Raw genomic sequence first — 20,014 nt, forward strand, 5'->3', positions numbered from 1 at the left:
TGTGTTTGCATAAGTGTGTGTGTGTATGTGTGTCTATGTGAGTGTGTGTATGAGTATATGTGAGTGTGTGTGTATGTTTCTCTCTCTCTCTCTCTCTCTCTCTCTCTCTCTCTCTCTCTGTGTGTGTGTGTGTGTGTGTGTGTGTGTGTGTGTGTGTGTGTTATGCACTATTCTAGGAGGAGGGGCAGGAAGAAATCCTGAGGGGCTCTGGTAAAATAGCAGAGTTGTTCTCTCCCTTTCAAAGCTACGTCTGGAAGAGGGGTGGGGACTATACCAGCCCATCATCACGCTGCATGCCAGTCTCACACACGGATGCTTCTCCCTCACATTCTCTGGGAAATTTCCCCCAGATTAGGAAAAGGACAGGAAGGCAAGTCGGCCACAAAAGGCGAGTTTTCACCGTTGCCCACAAAGGAAAGCAGAGCGCTCGCTCCTCCACACAATCGCAACTCCGCTCTCTGGAGCAGATCTCGACTTCAGCACCACGGAGAGCGGCACCTCCGCCTCGGCCACCCATGGGGAGCCAGATCCCCGCGACTCGGCGCAGGATTCGGGTCATCTAGAGGAGGGCCAAGCCTGCGTATTCTACTCTCGATGTAAGTGGCTTTGATGGTTGGTCTATATTGATTTTCCCAGTAGAGACTCCTTTATCCCCGAAATGTGGAATTGAACTTTTATTTATTAGCCCTTTTGCAGGCACTGCTTAGGTTTGGGGATCCAAGTCTGAGCTGAAATCTTATCTACTGAGTTGGTAGGATATTTCCCCCCTTTTGTTGAATGTCTGAGTTTACAAGCCATGTAGAAATAGGAAACTCAGCCCGGTATCCTGTGCATTTCGTGCTGGAGTAGTACAGTTTTATTCCTAGAAGAGAGCATGTGCGATAGCTTGGCTTCTCTACTGCTGAGAGCTTCTCTGGTTTGATTTTAATATGAATCTGGAGTTGGGAGGCCAACCATAGCTACAGAATAAGAGATTACACCGTTAAAGAACTACAGGTGGCGAGAAAAGGCTATTTTTTCAGTTTTCTTTCTTTTTTTCTTTTTCTTTCTTTCCTTCTTTCTTTTTTTTCCTTGTTGAAAATAAGGTCCTGGGTGTATGTCTCCTTTAACCATTCATTTCAAAATAGCAAACGTGCTTTTAATAAAAGAAATGTAAACCTTGGCAGGGTTTGGGGCATAAGCTTTGACACTAGAGATGACAGCCTGTCACCTTTAAGTTCACACTGTAAATTCACTTATGTAAGGCTGAATAGATACACCCAAGATGCTGTGCCATTAACTGTCATGTCATGGATTCAGGGTAGGTTTGCAAAAGGCAATAATGATTGACCCCATCTGATCTCACTCAGTAAAATTTTGCCTCAGAATGCCACCTGCTGGTGGGTCCCCTTCCTAAAGCATTGGGCACACATCAAATTTATGAATGAATGAATTCACATAAAATCCAGAATATCCATTATGGATAGCATATAAATCTACTCCCTGGAATCGACTGTACAGCAGTTCCCCAAGTTTCTGTGTCACACATGGAATTTCATATTGATTTCCCCAAACACTTGCTCTCCAGCATAAAAGTATGTAGACTGGCCAACTCCTTTAGGCAGTAATTAACCCAGAAAAAAACAGAACTGTGTGGTGCCTCGCTGTGGCTAATTGCGGAATTCATGTGGCATTCTGGATGAGAACTACCGGGAGCTGTTGCTTGGGCCAAGCAATCATCCCCTCTGGTAAGCACTCAGCAGGCACGGGATCCCTTTCAGTTCATTCCTCACTCTCATCACAGAGGTAGAAGAACCACATAGTAATTTTATCCCAAGACTAATTTTAACATAATATTTGAGCTGGTTGTTTAAGCTCTATCTGACACTACATAAACTATGAGACACAGACACCCGGTTTCATATCATCTGTGGTCTAAATAAGCAAATGATGATTTTTAAAAAATCAGAAACAAGGACTGAAGGCAAAGTGCTAGTTAATTTGGATTGCTAAGCCATACAACAGTTTGCAAACACTAAAAGTACTTCTTCCCCAGATGATGTTTAGTGTGTGTGAATGTGTATATATGTGTGTGTATGTGTGTGTGTGTGACAATAAATTACTGATAGACATATACGGCATGGAAGAATAATAGATGATAATTTTCAATCCAAGATGAAATGGAACCACACCCCACTTTAGCAGAACTGCCTGAAGAGTATATCTTACTATAAGCAATATGGGCAGCTCAGAGTGGTTTGCTTGCTTCTCGTAGGACCCTACACACACAGTGGAGTAGCTAAGCAGGAATCTGTTTTCTTTTACTCAATTTACAAACATAGTCTCACTAACTTGGGTCAAAACCCAAAAGCCTTAGATCCACAATTCAAACAATAACGTTAGTGCTGTTTGCTGAGGCAGGAGTATTTACTAGCTATGAAGGAGTTTATATGCATTATTTCACCTCACCTTCAAAGCGCTGAAAAGATAAAACTCAGAAACAAGCGGGATACCTTTGGGAATCCACAAAAAAAAATTCATGGGTATGATGAACAAAATGGAAATACTTTAGTTTTCTGTTCTAGTCCTTTGGGGACTTAACGGCTTGGCCCTCTGAAAGCTGCTTCCTCTACCAAAGCCCTGTCGCTTACAGCAGAGCTAGTCCCTTGGAGCTGATTTTACTTCAGAACTGATACCTTAGTTTTGAAGTTGTCAGTCAGAAACAAGAAATAATAGCTACAAGACTGTCTGGGGCCTCTCGTTGTAAGAAAGTAGATATTCATAAGTATCAACACTAGAGTTTTATCATTAAAAAAAAAAGTAACCGATCAAGATCAAGTATTTGAGAGTTGACCTATTTGATTATGTACCATGACCTGAACATCAAGAACTCTAGACACCAGGTATAGATGCAGCATAAACAAGAAACCCCCTTGCCACAGGGATCCTGCACTCTAGTGGTAATGTTTGTGGACTAAGTAAACATAGAAACAAACAAAAGTAAGAAGGATGCCAACAGAAAACCAGTCAGATGCAAGGTTTGCTATGAAATCCATCAGAGTGCACATCTACCAGAGCATGCCCCAGCCAACCATGCCTCAGTATCTTGGAAAATGCAGCTAATGTACTGGAGTCCCATTTCTTTGTCTGCTAAATGGGAATGGAAATAGCAACTACATAATGTCGTATTTTCTTTAAGTTAAAATGTCAATGCTCAGTCTGAAGGTTGACACGTGGTTGATGTGGGATACGTATTAATTGATATAATTGAATAGTCATTTGGGAAGATAGCTAAGCTTATCATATGATAATTTACAGCAGTAATTTATATGAAGCACTTAACATGGTAATTGGAACGTGGTAAATGTATGTGTGTCAACCATCTCTGTTATCACAGTCATCTGAGACAATACCGGAGTCTATCAGCATAGAGCACGATCTGAACCCGCAGAAACAAGGATGGATTTAAGTGTCCCTGTGCATCGGGTTTTGGTCATCACTGTCTCTAAAGCATCTAGGTCACTTGGTAGAGATGCTACTTTGTCTTTGGTGAATAATGACAAAGTCACTGAGGTACTGGGGAAGACCACAGGTCACTTGGCTCTTTCCTCTCTTCATGGACTAAAACTCATGACCTGTTCCTATGGGAAATGAAACACAGAACTGAGCTGGGTTGTGATGCGCACCTGATCTGAATTCTGGATTGTTTGGTTCTATGTCCAGCTGGGGAATGTTACAGACTGAATTGATTTCAGGCTTGGATGATCTCCACAGAGACCTTTGATGCATGTTGCAATTTTAGAAGGAAAAAGAAAAAGACAACCTATCTCTCAAAAGGGATTCTTAAGTGACCTTTTCTTCATTGGTAATTAGGCAGAACCCCAACTCCAAACTCACCACATGTGCAGCCAGACTTAGGGCTCAAGATTGCCGCGTCCATGGCTTACTTGCATCTGGCTTCAGACCGGCTGGTGAGCTGGTAAGAAAAGCTTGATAAAAATAGCATCCGAAGGAACGGAGAGGGAGTTTTCCAGTCCCTCCTCCTCTCAGATGGTTTGTCTCCACTGGAGTGCTTCTCAGTGACACCAGTGTCAGCGTATGCATTCTGGAGAATGCAAAGCACTGTGCCTTAGCTGAGAAGGACAGTGAGTCTGATCACTCATCTCAATGGCGTGGAGATGAAAGGGTCTGAATTGAAAGTTCATCGCAAAGGAAAATACAGACGTGAAGATAACCAAATACCAGTTGTACTTAGGGATGCTCCTTCTCCTCACTGGCCCTGCAGCTGGGATGGGGTCCAGCAGGGTAACACACTGAGTTCCCAGGTGCGAGCCTGGCCACCAGCTACTGTAGGCTGAGTGATTTTGTGATAGGCTGTCTCGTGGATTCCATCCAACCCATGTGACATCCATACTATTGTATCAAGATTAAATGGCAAAGACATGGTAGTAAAAATATATACATTGGTGTACGTGCATTTAAAAGGCCATCATTAGAAGGATGCTGGGAAGGGGGCTGTTGGATCTGACAAGAATCCCACAGTGAGGCTTAAGGTCCACTTGAGCATTTGAATGTTCTCCAGGGCTGCTGTGTAGGCCTCGTGGGTTGTAACCCCACTGAATGGCACATTCCATTGCATAGACTGCCAGCACACATGAGCTGAGGCCTTATGCGATTTCATTTTAATCCCAAGTTCAGCTAGAAAAGGAGGAGACGCTGATCATTTTTGAGCATCCAAACATATCTCAGAGCTGAGAGTGGAACGGCTCTCAAGACTGGCATGTCTACTTCATCTTCCATCTGCCTTCAAGGTCGCTCAGAAGAAAGTACAGCCAGTGAGGACAGTTCCCCTCTGAGAAGTCACAGCCACGTGGTCCCACACATGCATGCCCCGCCCCCTGCATGGTATAATTATTACAGAAACATCACAGGACACCATTCCTCCCTGCTCTAAGATTTACACTTTTCAGTTTGTTCTCTTAAAAGATGAGCATGCTAATATTCTGATTTTTTCTTTTCTTTGGGTAATATGGAAAATTAACAAATGATGTGAGTGCTGTTTCATTTTGCAGGCTTTTCTGTCCATGATATTCATGTGGAGTCTGAATTTAGATTGGGTATTTCTGTGTTCCCTGCAAAGCGTTCTCTGCTCTGACTTGGTTCAGTGGTTATTCTATTTCCTTTGAATTTACTCCCCAAGGCTCCTTGCTATGTAATAGCTTGGTACCCTTGACCTTGTAGTCTGAACCACTGTCCCTCTTAGACAGCCTTGGGATGGAAAGGGGAGAGAATGGAGCCTGCTTCTCTGAAGACAGCTGCTGCTTCATACCTGGCACACAGCTCGTACACTCTTGAGGGAAGCTGCTCTTCCCGGGGTTGAGTTGTGATGACTCAGTCCAGAGACCGGCTCCCGAGAGGGACAGCAATGTATCTCAGAATGGGCTGAGTAATTCTATAAGGAAAATCAATCTTCTGTAGTTTCAATTTCCACAAGTTCTGTGTCTTTGTGTGCCCAGATGACAGGCCTGGAAAATAGGTTCACTCAAGCTCTGGAACGAGGGGGAGGGAAGGCCAATGCGGAGCTGGCTTCCACCCCCTTCGGAAGTGCCCACTAATGAGCCTGCAGAGTTTGGGTTTCCTTCCATTGTGGAACCATTGCCAGGGGATCTCCCATCTGGGGTCTGCCTTGTGCAGGAGAGAGCAGCCTCTCTGTGAAAGGACAAGCCTCTGGGGAGAAAGGGCTCAGAGCTGTACACTTGAACCTGGCGCTCTCCCCTGCAATCTTCTATCCAGTCGCACTTTAGAATAGGTGGTGGTTTGGACTCTCCTCCTTTATCAGCAAGGCTCGCTGTCAGGATTCATCACCTGGAGCTGGCTTGGCTTGGACGGGGTTCCCAGGACTCCTGCTTTTAGTTTTTACAGATGGAGGAGCTGCTCCGCTTTGCCATACGGGGTTTTCCCAAGTGTGACTCAGCTCCAGGCAGGATTTAGAGTACCAAGCTCTGACCTCCAGTGATCTACGGCAGAGACTGGCCCCCAAGGAGCTGGATCAGGTCAAAGGTTAAATGAGCATGAAAACAGGAGTTCAGAATCCCGAAGTCTACACAGCTGCAAGCACAGGGTTTGACGTGGAAGCTCCAATGTGGATTCTTCGTGCAGCTTATTTCTTCAGTCGGTTTGAGCGTAGTACCAGATATTCTGCAGGCCTCGGACACCATCAGGAACATTTCTCATTGTCCCTGTTCTCTGAGCTTTTCAGTAATTACTGTGAGGCAGATGCTCTCTGGGCTAAGGTTGTATCATCCTGAATCATTTAGATATCGTGGTTGAGAGAAGACAGGAAAAAGAAATTCAGGTAGGAACAACTGGGGGAACAGAAAAATCTAAGATGTCCAAGTTGGTGGTGGCCTGGGGCACACCTGGTCTAGCCCCTCTCTTTCACAGCTGTAATCTAGAAGTAAGGAACTTGGTACCCACAAGGTCCTAAGGCTAGCTGAAAAGGGCTGATTTGAGTTCGGGTTACATTATTTTACGTTATTGCCTTTCTTGTGTGACATCTTAAATTTTGGTCAAGGGGCAGTGAGATAGCTCAGCTGTTAAAGCTCTTATCAACAAGCCTGACAGCTTGAGCGTTTGATTCGTGGGACCCACATGGTGGGAGGAGAAGACCCGAATCCTGCAGGTTACCCTCTGGCCTCCACATGTGCTCTCTCAAATACATACGAAAGCATATAAATAAATAAAATGTAAAGAAAAAATTAAGGACACAAAAACAAAGCCAACAGCAAACCCTTGGCAAACTCTTAGGTGACTTGGCAAAGCCAAGAAGCTCAAGGCTGCAGGTGTCATGTGCTTTTCAGGGGTTGGTGATCAGGTGCTCTTCTGTCAGCACAGGTGAGGGGAAAAGACCTTCTCAGTTGGTTTGACAGACGGACGGCAGAAGCTGGTGAGCCCAGAGCTCCTAGTACTGTACCCAGGACATGTCAGGGTCTCTATAAGAGACCCTGTCTTCATCTTGACTTGAGTCGGTGTCTGATTTGCCTGAGGCCCAGGGGCCATGACCCACATAGAGAATGGCACCAACTGTGGGAACAGTCCTGTGTGGCTGTGCTTGCAGCCCAGCGCAGTGGGACCATAGTGCCAGAACTCAGTGGGGCATGGAGTGGGGGTGGAGGACATGAGAACCAAAGGTTCCACTGTACAGCCATGGAGCCTAGGCGTAGTGTTGGAGAGCAAGGGAAAGGTGAGGCCAACAGGGAATAGCTCTAGCCTCTACCTGCCCCTTGAACCCTCACTGTGAAACACACACACACACACACACACACACACACACACACACATACACACACAGACACAGGCGCGTGCGCAAAGCATACAAACAAAAACCATTGTAGGGCTAAGAAAACAAAAATGCAGAGAGGTTGAGGGACCTGCTCAGTCTTACGCAGAAGAAAATGAAACGGACACCCTTGCCTGTTTTCCAGCAGCCCTGCCCCATGCCCTCCATTCCATGCCCTCCACTGCCACGGGGCACCTCAAGCTGCCTTTCGGCTTTGCCCCACCCCTCTAGCCTCAGGGACAGCGGACAGTAAGGCAATATTCTTCCGATTGAAAAAAAAAAAAACCAAAAGACAAAATAACAACAGCAAAACAAACAAAAATCAGTATTTCAGGCGATCCAGCTAGTATTGACAATGTCTAGCAGGATCCCAATCGCGATATTCTTAGATAGCAGATTTTCTTCGTCCTTCTGAACAGTCCCCAGGCCCCAGAGAAGTAACCAAGCATCTTTGCCATTGTCCTTCAGGTTGGGGAACAACACCTTCAAAAACATGCAGCGCCGGCACACCACCTTGAGGGAGAAGGGGCGCCGCCAGGCCATCCGGGGCCCTGCCTACATGTTTAACGAGAAGGGCACCAGCCTGACCCCTGAGGAGGAGCGCTTCCTGGACTCGGCTGAGTATGGCAACATACCAGTGGTCAGGAAAATGCTGGAGGAGTCCAAGACCCTCAATTTCAACTGCGTGGACTACATGGGGCAGAACGCACTGCAGCTGGCCGTGGGCAACGAGCACCTGGAGGTCACCGAACTGCTGCTGAAGAAGGAGAACTTGGCGCGGGTGGGCGACGCGCTGCTGCTGGCCATCAGCAAGGGCTACGTGCGCATTGTGGAGGCCATCCTCAGCCATCCGGCCTTCGCGCAGGGCCAGCGCCTAACGCTCAGCCCGCTGGAGCAGGAGCTGCGGGATGATGACTTCTATGCCTATGACGAGGACGGCACACGCTTCTCCCACGACATCACACCCATCATCCTGGCGGCCCACTGCCAGGAGTACGAGATTGTGCACATCCTGCTGCTCAAGGGGGCGCGCATTGAGCGGCCCCATGACTACTTCTGCAAGTGCAATGAGTGCACCGAGAAGCAGCGCAAGGACTCCTTCAGCCACTCGCGTTCGCGGATGAATGCCTACAAAGGACTGGCCAGTGCCGCCTACCTGTCCCTATCCAGTGAAGACCCTGTCCTCACTGCGCTGGAGCTAAGCAATGAGTTAGCCAGACTGGCCAACATTGAGACTGAATTTAAGGTAACCTTTTACTCGCCATCCCGCGGGCGGGTGGCCCAGGGGTCCTTCTGCGTGTACCTAAGAGCAAAACGGGTTGTGCCCCTGTCAAAGACAGAGTGAAAGACTTTGGGCTCTTGTCTTTGGGGTTCACCGTAGGGGAAGAGTGGATCCGGTTATTTTGTCGGGTGTAGGCCTGGGGAAAAACAGCCTAGAACAGGGATGTTTTAAACTACTTAAGGTTAGCGAAGGAAGAGGCAAGCCGAGAGATGAGCTATCAGAGACTCAGCTCTGGCCCCTGGAAACTCTGAAAGTTCCCAAACCCAGCAATCTGAAGTTACTTCCAGCCTGGGACTTACATTAGTACTGTCTCATTGTGCGGCTCTGACTGCCAGTCATATCTGGATTGATGGTCATACTTCAGAATGACCATGAAAAGAAATTTGACTTTTTGAAAAATTTTGAGATAGGATCTTGTTATGTATACCAAGCCTGACTCAAACTTCTAATTCTTCTGCCTCAGTGTTTTTAGAACTAGGGGTCCCATACCAGGCAGGGCCAGTCTTTCTTAGAACCTGTGACCTGTTGCTATTGTTCTGTCATTTGGCTGACAAGAGCAAATCACACTCTTAAACAGGGTTGAACTGGCCACTCCAGCGAATAAGGCTCAGGGTTGTCCCAGAATCCAGCCAGCCTGAGAATACCTTGACCTACCAGGCAGCTCCAAAGTCTGGAGACTTTCTCTGTCAACTGACAATTCTCTGAAAGAGAAGACTGGGCCCAGGACAGGGTGTTTAGGAAGAAGAGCAAACATCAATTAGGTTCTTGCCATGTGCCAAGTACTCACCTGGCTCACCTGTGAGATCTTATTTAACCTCAACAGTCATGTGTCAAGGGTACAACACCCCCATTTTGCATGATAGCACAAAGCTAAGGAAGAGGCCAGCCCAGGGAGTCCATGTTTAACCCTCCAGCTAATGAGTGAAGGGGGTGTGGCTGGGGGTGTGGCCAGGAGAGTAGGAACAACAAAGGCCTAGACTCAGGCATTTCTCATCTTGATATTTGCTAAGAAACTTCTGTGTGCTGGATGCCATGGAAATACGAAATGGTGTCTCACACAGAGCTGGTGAGCAGATGTTACCTGCAAGTGAATAGTTCATTGTCCAGAGAAGATGTCTGTGTAGGAACATGTCCCTGCATGGGGTCAGTGGGGAATCCTGCCGCACAGCAAGGAGGCCTTTGGATAAGCTGCTCAGGCAGGATTCAAAGGAGGAGATCAGTTGGGTTGGGCCTAGATAAGACAGGTGACATGGAGACCCACAACAGCCCAAGGTAGGGAGGGGACAGAGAAGAGGCTGTGTGTGACTACAGCAAGGCTTCCTGGGATGTGGGGACGAGTGGGGAGGGGAGCAGAGCAGAGCCCAAAGGACCCTGCTCACCAGGCTGAGCACTTTGAACGTTATCCTGTAGGAAATGGAGGTCCACTAAAAATGTGTGGTTGAGGGATTATGGTAATGACGGAGATGTGGAAATTTGTTTGACAGAAAAGTAAGATGAATTTGAGGATACAAGCTGGGTCTAGATACAGAAGTAATTTGGTTATATAATATGAGACCAAAGATGCCTGCCTGTCTCTTGGGAGAAGCTTGCCCCACAAGCCAGGGCAGCTGAACTTGGCCAACAGAAGGGTGCAAGGCCACAGGCTGTGAGAAGGGAGAGCTGGAATTGTGCTTTTTCCATTCTATCTGCTCCAGCTCAGCCCTGACCACCGAGACTCCCAAGATCCCTGGATTGTTCCTGGCCTCATTTAGGTGGAGGTGCAGGACAGCCCACAGGAGCTCCCAGGAAACAGTTGTTGCTTCTTTCCTCATCTGTCTAGTATAGCAACCTCATCTCCTGAGGCCAAAGGCATCCCAGCCAGTCAGTGGAACTTTGCTCGTTGCCCGTTGTTCGGGCTGTGTGGCACGAATGGCTAAGCCAGTTCATTCAGACAGGAATACTGGCCAGAGTGCGGGGGTGGGGTACGGGTGGGGAGCAGGCCAAAAATAGAAAAAAGAAAAAAAAGAAAGAAAAGAAAATGTTATTAGACGAGGCTACCTGGATGGTTGCGTGGTTCTCTGCTTTTCTCCTGCCTGAAAGTGAGCCAGTCTAAATAAAACAATGCTAGATTGACATTTGGAAATCCCTCTGAGGCATCGGTTTCCATGAGTAAAATCTGAAGTCTGTCATACTTTAGTATATGCCATTTCTAAACCTGGAGGGTTTTTGAAAGCATCTTTGGAAAGCCAATAAAATATTTGAATTCAAAAGTAGATTATGAGAACTGTGGACAATTAAGAAGGCTATGCACGTGGTGAGAAATATTTTCTACCAAGAATTGATTTGCTCAGAGTGAAAACTAGCTTAAGGACGTTTGCTGGCTATTAGCACCTTCCTGGGGAGCTGAGAGAATTTTAGGATGTGGGTAAATGGCTCACTAAACACCAGCCCAACTGATCCTTTAGAAATTCCCTTGAACGAGTTCTCTGCATGTGCGTCCCAGTGTTGTGAATCTCCGAGAGCTGCTTTGCAGAAAGTCAGATTGCAACAAGAGGCTAAAGAACATGTGTGCATGTTCTGCAAAGAGCTTCATGAGGCTGTTCTGTTTTCGAGGTACTACACGTTGCCGTTTGGGTAGCCACGTTTTAAGTATGACCAGGTGCTGTCAATCACATAGAGATATCAAAGGATCTCTGGAAATATGTCAGATGTCACCCTTCCTGTTCTTTCAAATATTCTAGAGCAACCACTCCTGGGCAGGAAGCATTGTGCTCAATAAGCCTCAATCCAAACAATTGCCTGGGCTGTTGTTTTTGGAGTCCCCATAATTTATTATCAGAATCAAGTATAGCCATTAATAATAAGAAAAACCAATGTCAAGGTCTCAGGTAAATTGTAGCTGAAGTCAGACGCAAGCCATTATTTTGGTGAGGGAATTCTACAGCCACTCAAGGACCGCCTTAGGGTCTAACTGGCTTGGCTCGAGGAAGGTATTAAAATGTGATGTGGCCACCAGAGCCTTCCTGTGCTTCTGGTGGAACCTAGTAAATCAGTAATGTCTGAAAATGAAGAGAATGGAAGAAAATGGAGGAACTCTCCAGAGGGAAACCACTGCAGCTCCTGAGGCGAGTGGTGCACTTATTGACTGGAGGCATTTGATGTCCATTGTATGGGAAATTGAGAAAATTGTATTTATTTTATGTATGTGAGTACACTGTAGCTGTCTTCAGACACACCAGAAGAAGGCATCAGATCCCATTACAGATGGTTTTGAGCCACCATGTGGTTGCTGGGAATTGAACTCAGCTCCTCTGGAAGAGCAGTCAGTGCTCTTAACTGCTGAACCATCTCTCCAGCCCAGGGAAAATTCTAAAATAACCAGCTTGGTGGTTATTCTAGTTTACTTTTTGTTCCTGCAACAAACACTATGACCAAAAGCAATCTGAGGAGAAAGGAGTTCCTGTCAAACAGGCTTGTGTCCCCTGACTGGACACAGTCTCTGAGGGGAAGACAAGACAGGAACTCTAGGCAGGAACCCGGGTGGGTAACTGAAGCAGAGACCATAGAGGGATGTTGCTTCTGGCTTGCTCTCCCTGGCTTGCTTAGCTGCCTCTTATACAGCCCAGGATGGGTGCTGCCACTCACTGTGGGCTGGAGCCTCCCACACCAATCATCAATCTAGAAAATGCCCTCCTGACATGCCAAGCTGAAGGCCACAAGTCTTCAACTGAGGTTCCCTCTTCCCAGTTACTCCCATGTGTGTTGTGTTGATAAAAACCAACAGGCCAGCACAGTGGAGGATTGAAGCCCATTCACTAAATAACTGGGGACTGATTATATGCTACGCTGTGTGGTGTGTGGAAGACAAAATGTGTGTGCATGTGAGTCCCTGCACACATGTGCAAGTGTGTGTGCATGCATGTGCATGTGTGTGCATGTATGTGTGCACAGGCGTGCGTTTTCCTGGCTTTACTTAAAGTTGGACTTGGAGACCGTGTTGCAGATGGGGTGAAGAGCAACAGAGTTGGAAGGAAGCAGTGTGGGACCCCAGACTCTGCTCCCTCGCGTTGGGCTCCCATTTACGAGTATCTCTGCGCCTCTGTCAGGGAAGGAAGAAGCCTGTCAGTGTATCTGTTGCTTAGCGTTTGGCTCTTCTGAAGATGGGCAGAGGCGCCACCGAGGCGGCTTTTCCTGTTGGTAGGGTGCCAGCTCAGAAGCATCCTGTGCTTCCCAGACTGGAGCTCAGAAGGGGACAGGGAGGAGGCGTGGAGAGCAAACCATAACTCCATCTTTGTCTAGGGTGTGAATGACCTTTCTGTGCGTCAGGGGATCCTTAACCACACGGATTATGAAGAAACAGGTGATGAATTATGTATCGATGTTTGTGCTGTCGGTTTGAGACCCATTTAAAAAAAAAACTCTCTGGGCCTAAAATACCTCAAATTAAAAATGCAAATAATGATAAATCGGACCAATTTGCCACCTGCCGTGATGCAGGCCCAGCCCACTCTGGAAGGTAAAGACGCTGAGAGGATAGTTTACAGTCTGCTGGAAAACTCCTGAGAGGGGACGAGGAGGAGGAGGAGGAGGAGGAGGAGGAGGAGGAGGAGGAGGAGGAGGAGGAGGAGGAGGAGGAGAGTGGAGACGTCTTTGTCTCCTGAGGCTGAGAACCCAGAGGACATCTGACTTGTGACCAACTGGAGCCAAATCGCCAGGGAGCCAGGAAACAAGTGAAGGCCCAATCTGGCCAGAGGCAGAGAGAAACGCTGAGCAATCCTCAAGCGTTTGAATCAATTTCTCAGATGCGTTGGATTTCTAAATCATATAAACCAACACCCCAGGAAAACAGAATTTCCTTGAGACTGGCTGGTAGTGTAAACAGATGTCTGCTTAACATGCAGGAAACACCAGACTGCTTCGCTTTCCATTGGGAAAATATGTTTTGAAGCTGTGGAGGCTGCAGGTGTTAAAAGGAAGGTGTTTATTGCGGGTGGAGTATGTGTGGAAGAGAATCTGGCAAACATGTTCTCAAAGTGCTTGCTTTTGTGTCGTCCCCGGTACCCCTGGGGATCCGATGCGACACGCTAGCCCTGTGTAAGAACATCAGAGGACACACAGCCTGAGCAGAGGACAGTTAGATCTCGGGTCTGTCCATCGGTGTGCTGATGAGCGCGCCCCTCCCTAAACAGACAGCTGTGGTCCGGTGTGCTCCGGGTCCCAGCATAGGCTGGCTGGGATGGTGCCGTCTGAACGAGCTTCTTCGTCGGCAGGCCACTCTGGGGGAGGGGATGTTCATAGGCCCCCATCCTTGAGAGCAAGATCTGGGGACTGGCTTATTGTGGGAAATAAGAAGAAGATAACTCTGCCTTAGGTCAAGGTCGGTCTTTCTCCATTGCACTCTCTGAGCATTTGGGAGAACAGTTCAACGGAGCATGCGCTGGGGTGACATCACAGGAAGTAAGCCAATCAGCCTGTCTTTAATGACAGCAGTTCACTCACTGGATCACAAACCGCACCTAAAATTAGAAGCAGCTGCTCTTCTAGGTTTGTGCTGTCAGAGCTTCAGCGGACAGGAGAGAGTGTAGGTTCGGTGATTTGAGGAGGACTAAGGATGCCGCCACACTCAGGAGGGTGGGGGAAGGGCGCAGAAGAGCCATGCTGCACTCGGTCGGTCGGTGCAGAGTAGGCACCTCAAGTCAGAACGGCCTAGGTCTCATCTCTTACTAACCCTGCAACTGTCCCTGAAAAGTTCCTTTTCTTATTTTAAAAGTGGAGGGCAGGCGGGCTTGTAACTCATCCAGTGGAAGCTTACTTCGCCAACTAAACAGTTCCTCTTACTCTGAGATGTCTACCTCAGGATCATCAATCTGCAAGAACTTTATACCCCGCGCCCCCACTTAATGGCCAGAAAATCCTGACACCCATCAGTTGCTCAACAGATGTGCCCTCAAGTAAGCACGCTGAGGGGATTTATCCCTGGCGAGCTGTCAGGGTCGAGGGAGGCGGGTTAGACAAGACAGAGAATGGAAGAACCTAAAGCCTTGTGCAGGAGCGTCCCACACAGTGGGCACCGCTGATGGAGACTCCCTTCTGGTTCCCAACTGGATCAGGACCACAAATCTCCCCTCCAGGGAACACAGGGTCTCCCCCACTCTAGCTACACTTCCCATCCCCTGTTAAAAAGAATCGGCTCATTCCCACATTTGTGCCTCTGCCCTGGTGGCCTGGAGGGCAGTGCACTGGCAGGCAATGGCTGAACCGTTTTTATCTTGTGGAGATTCTAACTCTGAACTCCACAGTCTCTCCCCAGCTCACTAGATTCCCACTGGCGAGTCACTACCACGCCAGCCCTGTGCTTCAAATCCCTCACAGCCTTTGTGGAGCGCCTCAGCAAACCCACGCTTGCCCACCCACCCTTCCTTTTGAACTCAGATGAGCTGCCACATGAAGGAAAATGCAACACAAACTTAGTTCAGAAACAACAGTAACTCAGTCTCTGGGTGCAACAACTAAAACCTCATCTTGTGAGCCTTATTAAAATCTGATCCCTCTGGGGACAGATCCGCAAGGATCCACCATGATACTAGGAAACTCTAGGGGCTACATCTTACCCCACTGCTGTCCCAGTTTCAAAAGGACCTAACTCCCTTCTGCTTCCTCTCTTCCTCCCTCCAACCCAGAAGCCCAGCCTACTCACCCAGTGATTGGCTCTTTTATTCATTAGGGGATTGGTTCGCAAAAAGCCACCTGAGTACATGACTCATTGCTCATTCCAGACAGCCTCTCCCGGGACAGCAAGCCACACAGAGCCATCCATAACAATCCCCGTAGCAGATCTTCTTCGCGGTACAAGATAAAACAATTGAGGCTGTACATTTATTTCATGTATATGAGTACACTGTAGCTGTATAGATGGTTGTGATCCATCGTGTGGTTGCTGGGAATTGAACACAGGACCTCTGCTCCCTCTGGGCCAAAGATTTATTTATTATCATATGTAAGTGCACTGTAGCTGTCTTCAGACACCCCAGAAGAGGGCATCATATCTCACTACAGATGGTTGTGAGCCACCATGTGGTTGCTGGGATTTGAACTCAGGACCTTCAGAAGAGCAGTCAGTGCTCTTAACTGTTGAGCCATCTCTCCAGCCTGAGGCTGTACATTTGAGCTCCAAGATTAGAAATGAGTCAAGAGGGTGTTTTCAATTGGAAAAATGCAGACCACTGAAATCAGATAAGCTACGAGTCCTGCTAAAATATTACTGTGAACAGAAATTACATGGGCTGGAAAGAAACATCAAAGAGGAAGGAGGCAGGAGAGGGCAGGCAGCACCCTGACCAAATACACACAAACCATTTTTTGAAAAATATCTCTGTGAAAAGAGTCTTTAAAACACACACACACACACACACACATATACCACCACCACCACCACCACACCATACCACACATCACATGAAGAATCATTTCTCACAGAAGTGTAACTGTCAGTTTAAAATATCAGAGATCTGAAGAAACTGGCGATGGCTGTTGAAGGAAATTAGCCAGTGAGAAGTATCACAAATTAAGTCAAATGGATGCACACTTTTCTCTGAGAAGAAAAGGTCACAAGGCTGTGCAAATTGGTCATATTGATCATCTTAGCTGCACAAACTGTTAGCATGGAGACACGTGTTTGATAAGCAGTAGATTCATGCTTCCATTGAACATAAATGTGTAAGTGCTGGGTGGGGAAGAGGCAGGACCCGGCCTCACACATGACCTGCAGCTACTGACCTCACTGAACCCCCAGCATGTGATGCCAGGGTCTGATGCACAGGCTGTAGGCCGGGCGGAGATGCGCCATGGCACTGTCTAGCGGGCGGGCGGCATGGGCATTCTCCCAAGAGCCGTGGGAATAAGCACAGAGTCCCCAATGGTCAGGGCTGACCGGGTGGGGCAGGCGACTCTATTGGGAGATGGTGCATGCTTGAAGATTTCTACCAGAATGTAGTTCTAGATTGAAACCTAGGGACATGAAAGAGAGGGAAAGGGTTCCCAGCCCAGAGGCGCAAGAGCTAGTCTACCACAGAGAGGAAAGAAGAGACTCATTCCAAGAACACAGGCATCTCGGGATAGACCTGGTGTAAGAGTAAAGAGAGACAAGGCAGTTCCGAGGGATGCTGATGAGCACCTCAGCCCCAGCCGCACCACTGGGGCCTGACATCCAAAGCCAGACCTTGTTGTCAGGTGGAGAGCGAACCACTGGATACCGTCAGTGGGTGAGGGGCCACGTCTATAGTTTGGAGGGATCCAATCTTCTTGATGTAGACAGGGATATGAGAGGATAGTCTGGGAGGTGTGAGGAGACTGCTGTTGACAGACACACTCCTCCCTGGCAGGGCACCTCAGTGAGAAGGTGAGTGGTCTCTGATAGAGGAGACACAAACAGAGGACATCACCTTCCCCTGGACATTTTTCTTGTCACGCATTTCCCAGGGCCACGATTCTATCTCTAGGATCTCTCACTGCTAGAAGAGACAAAGAGAGGAGAGACAGCTCCTTGGCTTTTCCTTAGGGCAGAAACCAGGAGAGCATGGGGAGGGCAGGCAGTGGTGGGAGAGGAGCTGTGTTCCCCAGCCCACAGCACCTTTGCAATGCACCAGGAGCACTGGCCTATCAGAGAGTGGATTCAGAAGTGACAGCGCCAGAATGGGAAGAGGACCGCTGGGTTTTATTCCACTGCATCTTTCAAACTCGGGACACTGACCCTCTGTTTGGGTTCCTGGAGCATATATGTTTTTTGTTAAAGAAAGGTTTGAATTGCAGCTTGCCCTAGCATATGTAAAGGATCAAGTGAGTATCCCTTCCTTTCTCCCTTCTGCAGGGTGTTAAGAATTTCAAGCAATGGAGACTGAGTAGGAGAAGGCCTTTCAGGGTACCCAAAACCCTCCTTGGACATTCCGTTGAGGCTGAGTCTCCTACTGTTGCTCTGACCTGGTCCCTAAATGTCATGGTTTACAGACAACTGTATTACAGCTGATTAACGAGGCTGCCAGTTCAGGAGCACAGCCTGAGGCTTGCTCTCCCTGAAGCCCCAGGAGTTTCCTTCCTGTCACGTGTTTCTGGCAGCATCTATCAATTCTTGGCTTGTCTGAGCATCTTTCCAATCCCTGCTTCTGCTCATGAACAGAGTTCCCTAAGCATTTCATATTCAAGGATATCCAGCTAAGGGCTCACCCTTCTGTAGTAGGACTTTGTTATAATTAATTCTACCTGCAACTATCCTGTTACTAAATGAGGACACAGTCTCATGATCCAGGAAGGACTTGAATTAGGGGAGTACTCAGTTCAACCTCATACACAGAGGGAAAGTCTGGGTTGAGATGAACTAGAGGAGGCCATGACCTAGAATCCAGACAGAGCTTCACAGACTCAGAGAGAGGCAGGTCATCAGCATTCCCGGGAAGCCAAGGTCAGCTCTAAACTAGGATGCCAGTCTGGAGGAAACAAAGGCTCAATTTCCCATGCTTTCTACAGACAAGGCCAAAACTATAACAATTCTGTAAAAGCACGAGTGTGGGTATGTGTGGGTATTGTGTTTGCACACATGTCTGGGTGTCTGTGCATATGTGTTTGTGTGTATACATGTATATCTGTGTATGTATATATGTCTGGGTATGGGTATATGCATACAAGTGTGTAGTATGCATGTGTGTTCAAGTGTGTGCCTGTGTGTGATATGTGTGTATGTGTGTGGTATGCATGTGTGTGTGTGTGGTATGCATGTGTGTATGAGTGTGTGGTGTATGTGTGCCTGGATGCATATGTGTGGTATACATGTGTACATATGAGTGTATGTATGGGGGGTGTGTGTATGCATGTGTGCTTGTGTGTGGTATACACGTGCACATGAGACTATGGCATTTAGGAGAGAAAAATAGTAAATATGAAAGGAGCAGCTCACAGAAACATTAAAAAGAAATTTGACATTAACCCTCCCGAGTATGAGAAAATCATTTTCTAGCTTAAACTTGGAGATAAACACAAAACACTATTCATTATAGAATTCTCTTAAAATATCAAAAGGTAGCTGGAACAAAGAGTCAGTTAGTCCTACCATATAGTGATATCTTTCTTTCTAGACTTCCTTCTCACCCCAAGTGCAAAATTCTAAATGATTCTAATGACCCCACTAACAAAAAAGTGCCAATGGCTTGTTGCTCCTCTTCCTGTATCTCCATCCCTTTTCTCTCCTCTTCCCTGTGAAGCACAACTCTAGGGCCTTCTCAGAGTCAGGGCATCTATGGTCTCATTTACTTGGGAAATGCACCTCTTGTATCTTCCCGGAGTTCTGGAGGCTGAAAAGAAGTCATCGAAAGATTGTAATCTCTGCCGTTGTGGAGTTTATGAAGACCACAGAAAATCATAGTGACTCGTGTGTTTGTAAATTATATGCAGGGGGTTATGAAACAAAACTGTGGCTTTCTTACCCCCTCCCTCAACACTGTGCAATCCGTGTGAGAGCATGGATGGGGAGGTCGATGCTTCTGAGGGTGAACGCCACTCACGCCTTCTGTCCACTGTCTAGGATAGCAGACGCTGCTGCTCAAGTCTCTGCTTTGTTATCTTCATGCTCAGCAAACAGCTCCGTGTCTGCCTCAGCCCCTGAAAATACCTTCTCCCAGCCTGACTGCTGTCTGCAGGGTTGAGATCAGTGTGCGCCATTTTGACCCACCACAAGGATCACTGATAACATTCACATAAATGAAAAAAAAAAAAAAAAAGAGGCCATAGTAACCAAAAGCAAAGCACGCCGAGTTTAGTCTTTAGTTTTCTGTGCACAAGAGAGCCTTCAGAAATCAGTTTGGATTCTTTCTTCTCCCATAGAACCGTCCTATCAGGGCACTTCAGTGTGCGGGATGTGAATGCCTGCTGTTCGCTTAAGAACCTTGTCCTTTGTGTCTGCCGAGGCCTCGGGTTCTGGTGACAAACTGGTGTGTATCAACTAAGGACCTGCATGGGTTCAGGGACGTGTCTGTGTTGGTGGTTGGACTCTGGCATGTAGACCAGTGTGGCCTGGACGGGAAGTGACGACCTGTCAGTATCAGGCTGAGGAGGCAACCCGGCAAGGCTTGTCCAGAATGCTTTGGTCACTCTGTCCACCACGACTTTTCTCCTGGCTCTGAGGCAGGGGACTGCAGTCAAAATGTTCCTTTCTAACCAGCTCTCAACATAAGCAGGCAGGAAACAGTAGGAGAAACCTTCCTGATTGTGACTGTTTCAGGGTAACACAGTCTGAGACCTAAACTCTGTCTAATGTGTCTATGGAGATTTTGTAAACCCTGGGTTTTGAAGTAGTTTGAAGGTGCAGTCTTGTTGGAAAAGATATCTTTCCCTTCCCCCTAAAGTCCTACATACTCTCTCCTTTCCTTCATAATTTCATATATCCAGCG

The 20,014-nt window shown here is 47.5% G+C and overlaps 1 protein-coding gene across 1 annotated transcript in view; it reads left to right on the plus strand.

Annotated features, from left to right (window-relative positions):
* Positions 1-2,159: 2,159 nt before the first annotated feature.
* Trpc7 (transient receptor potential cation channel subfamily C member 7) overlaps positions 2,160-20,014 on the plus strand; it is a 119,685-nt gene continuing 101,830 nt past the window's right edge. Inside the window, exons 1-2 of the mRNA XM_052157576.1 lie at positions 2,160-2,180; positions 7,818-8,564. Coding sequence (XP_052013536.1) covers positions 2,160-2,180; positions 7,818-8,564 — 768 coding nt within the window. The remainder of the gene's footprint in view (positions 2,181-7,817; positions 8,565-20,014) is intronic.

This window comes from Apodemus sylvaticus, chromosome 14 (genome assembly GCF_947179515.1).
Source record: "Apodemus sylvaticus chromosome 14, mApoSyl1.1, whole genome shotgun sequence".
Lineage (NCBI taxonomy): Eukaryota > Metazoa > Chordata > Mammalia > Rodentia > Muridae > Apodemus > Apodemus sylvaticus.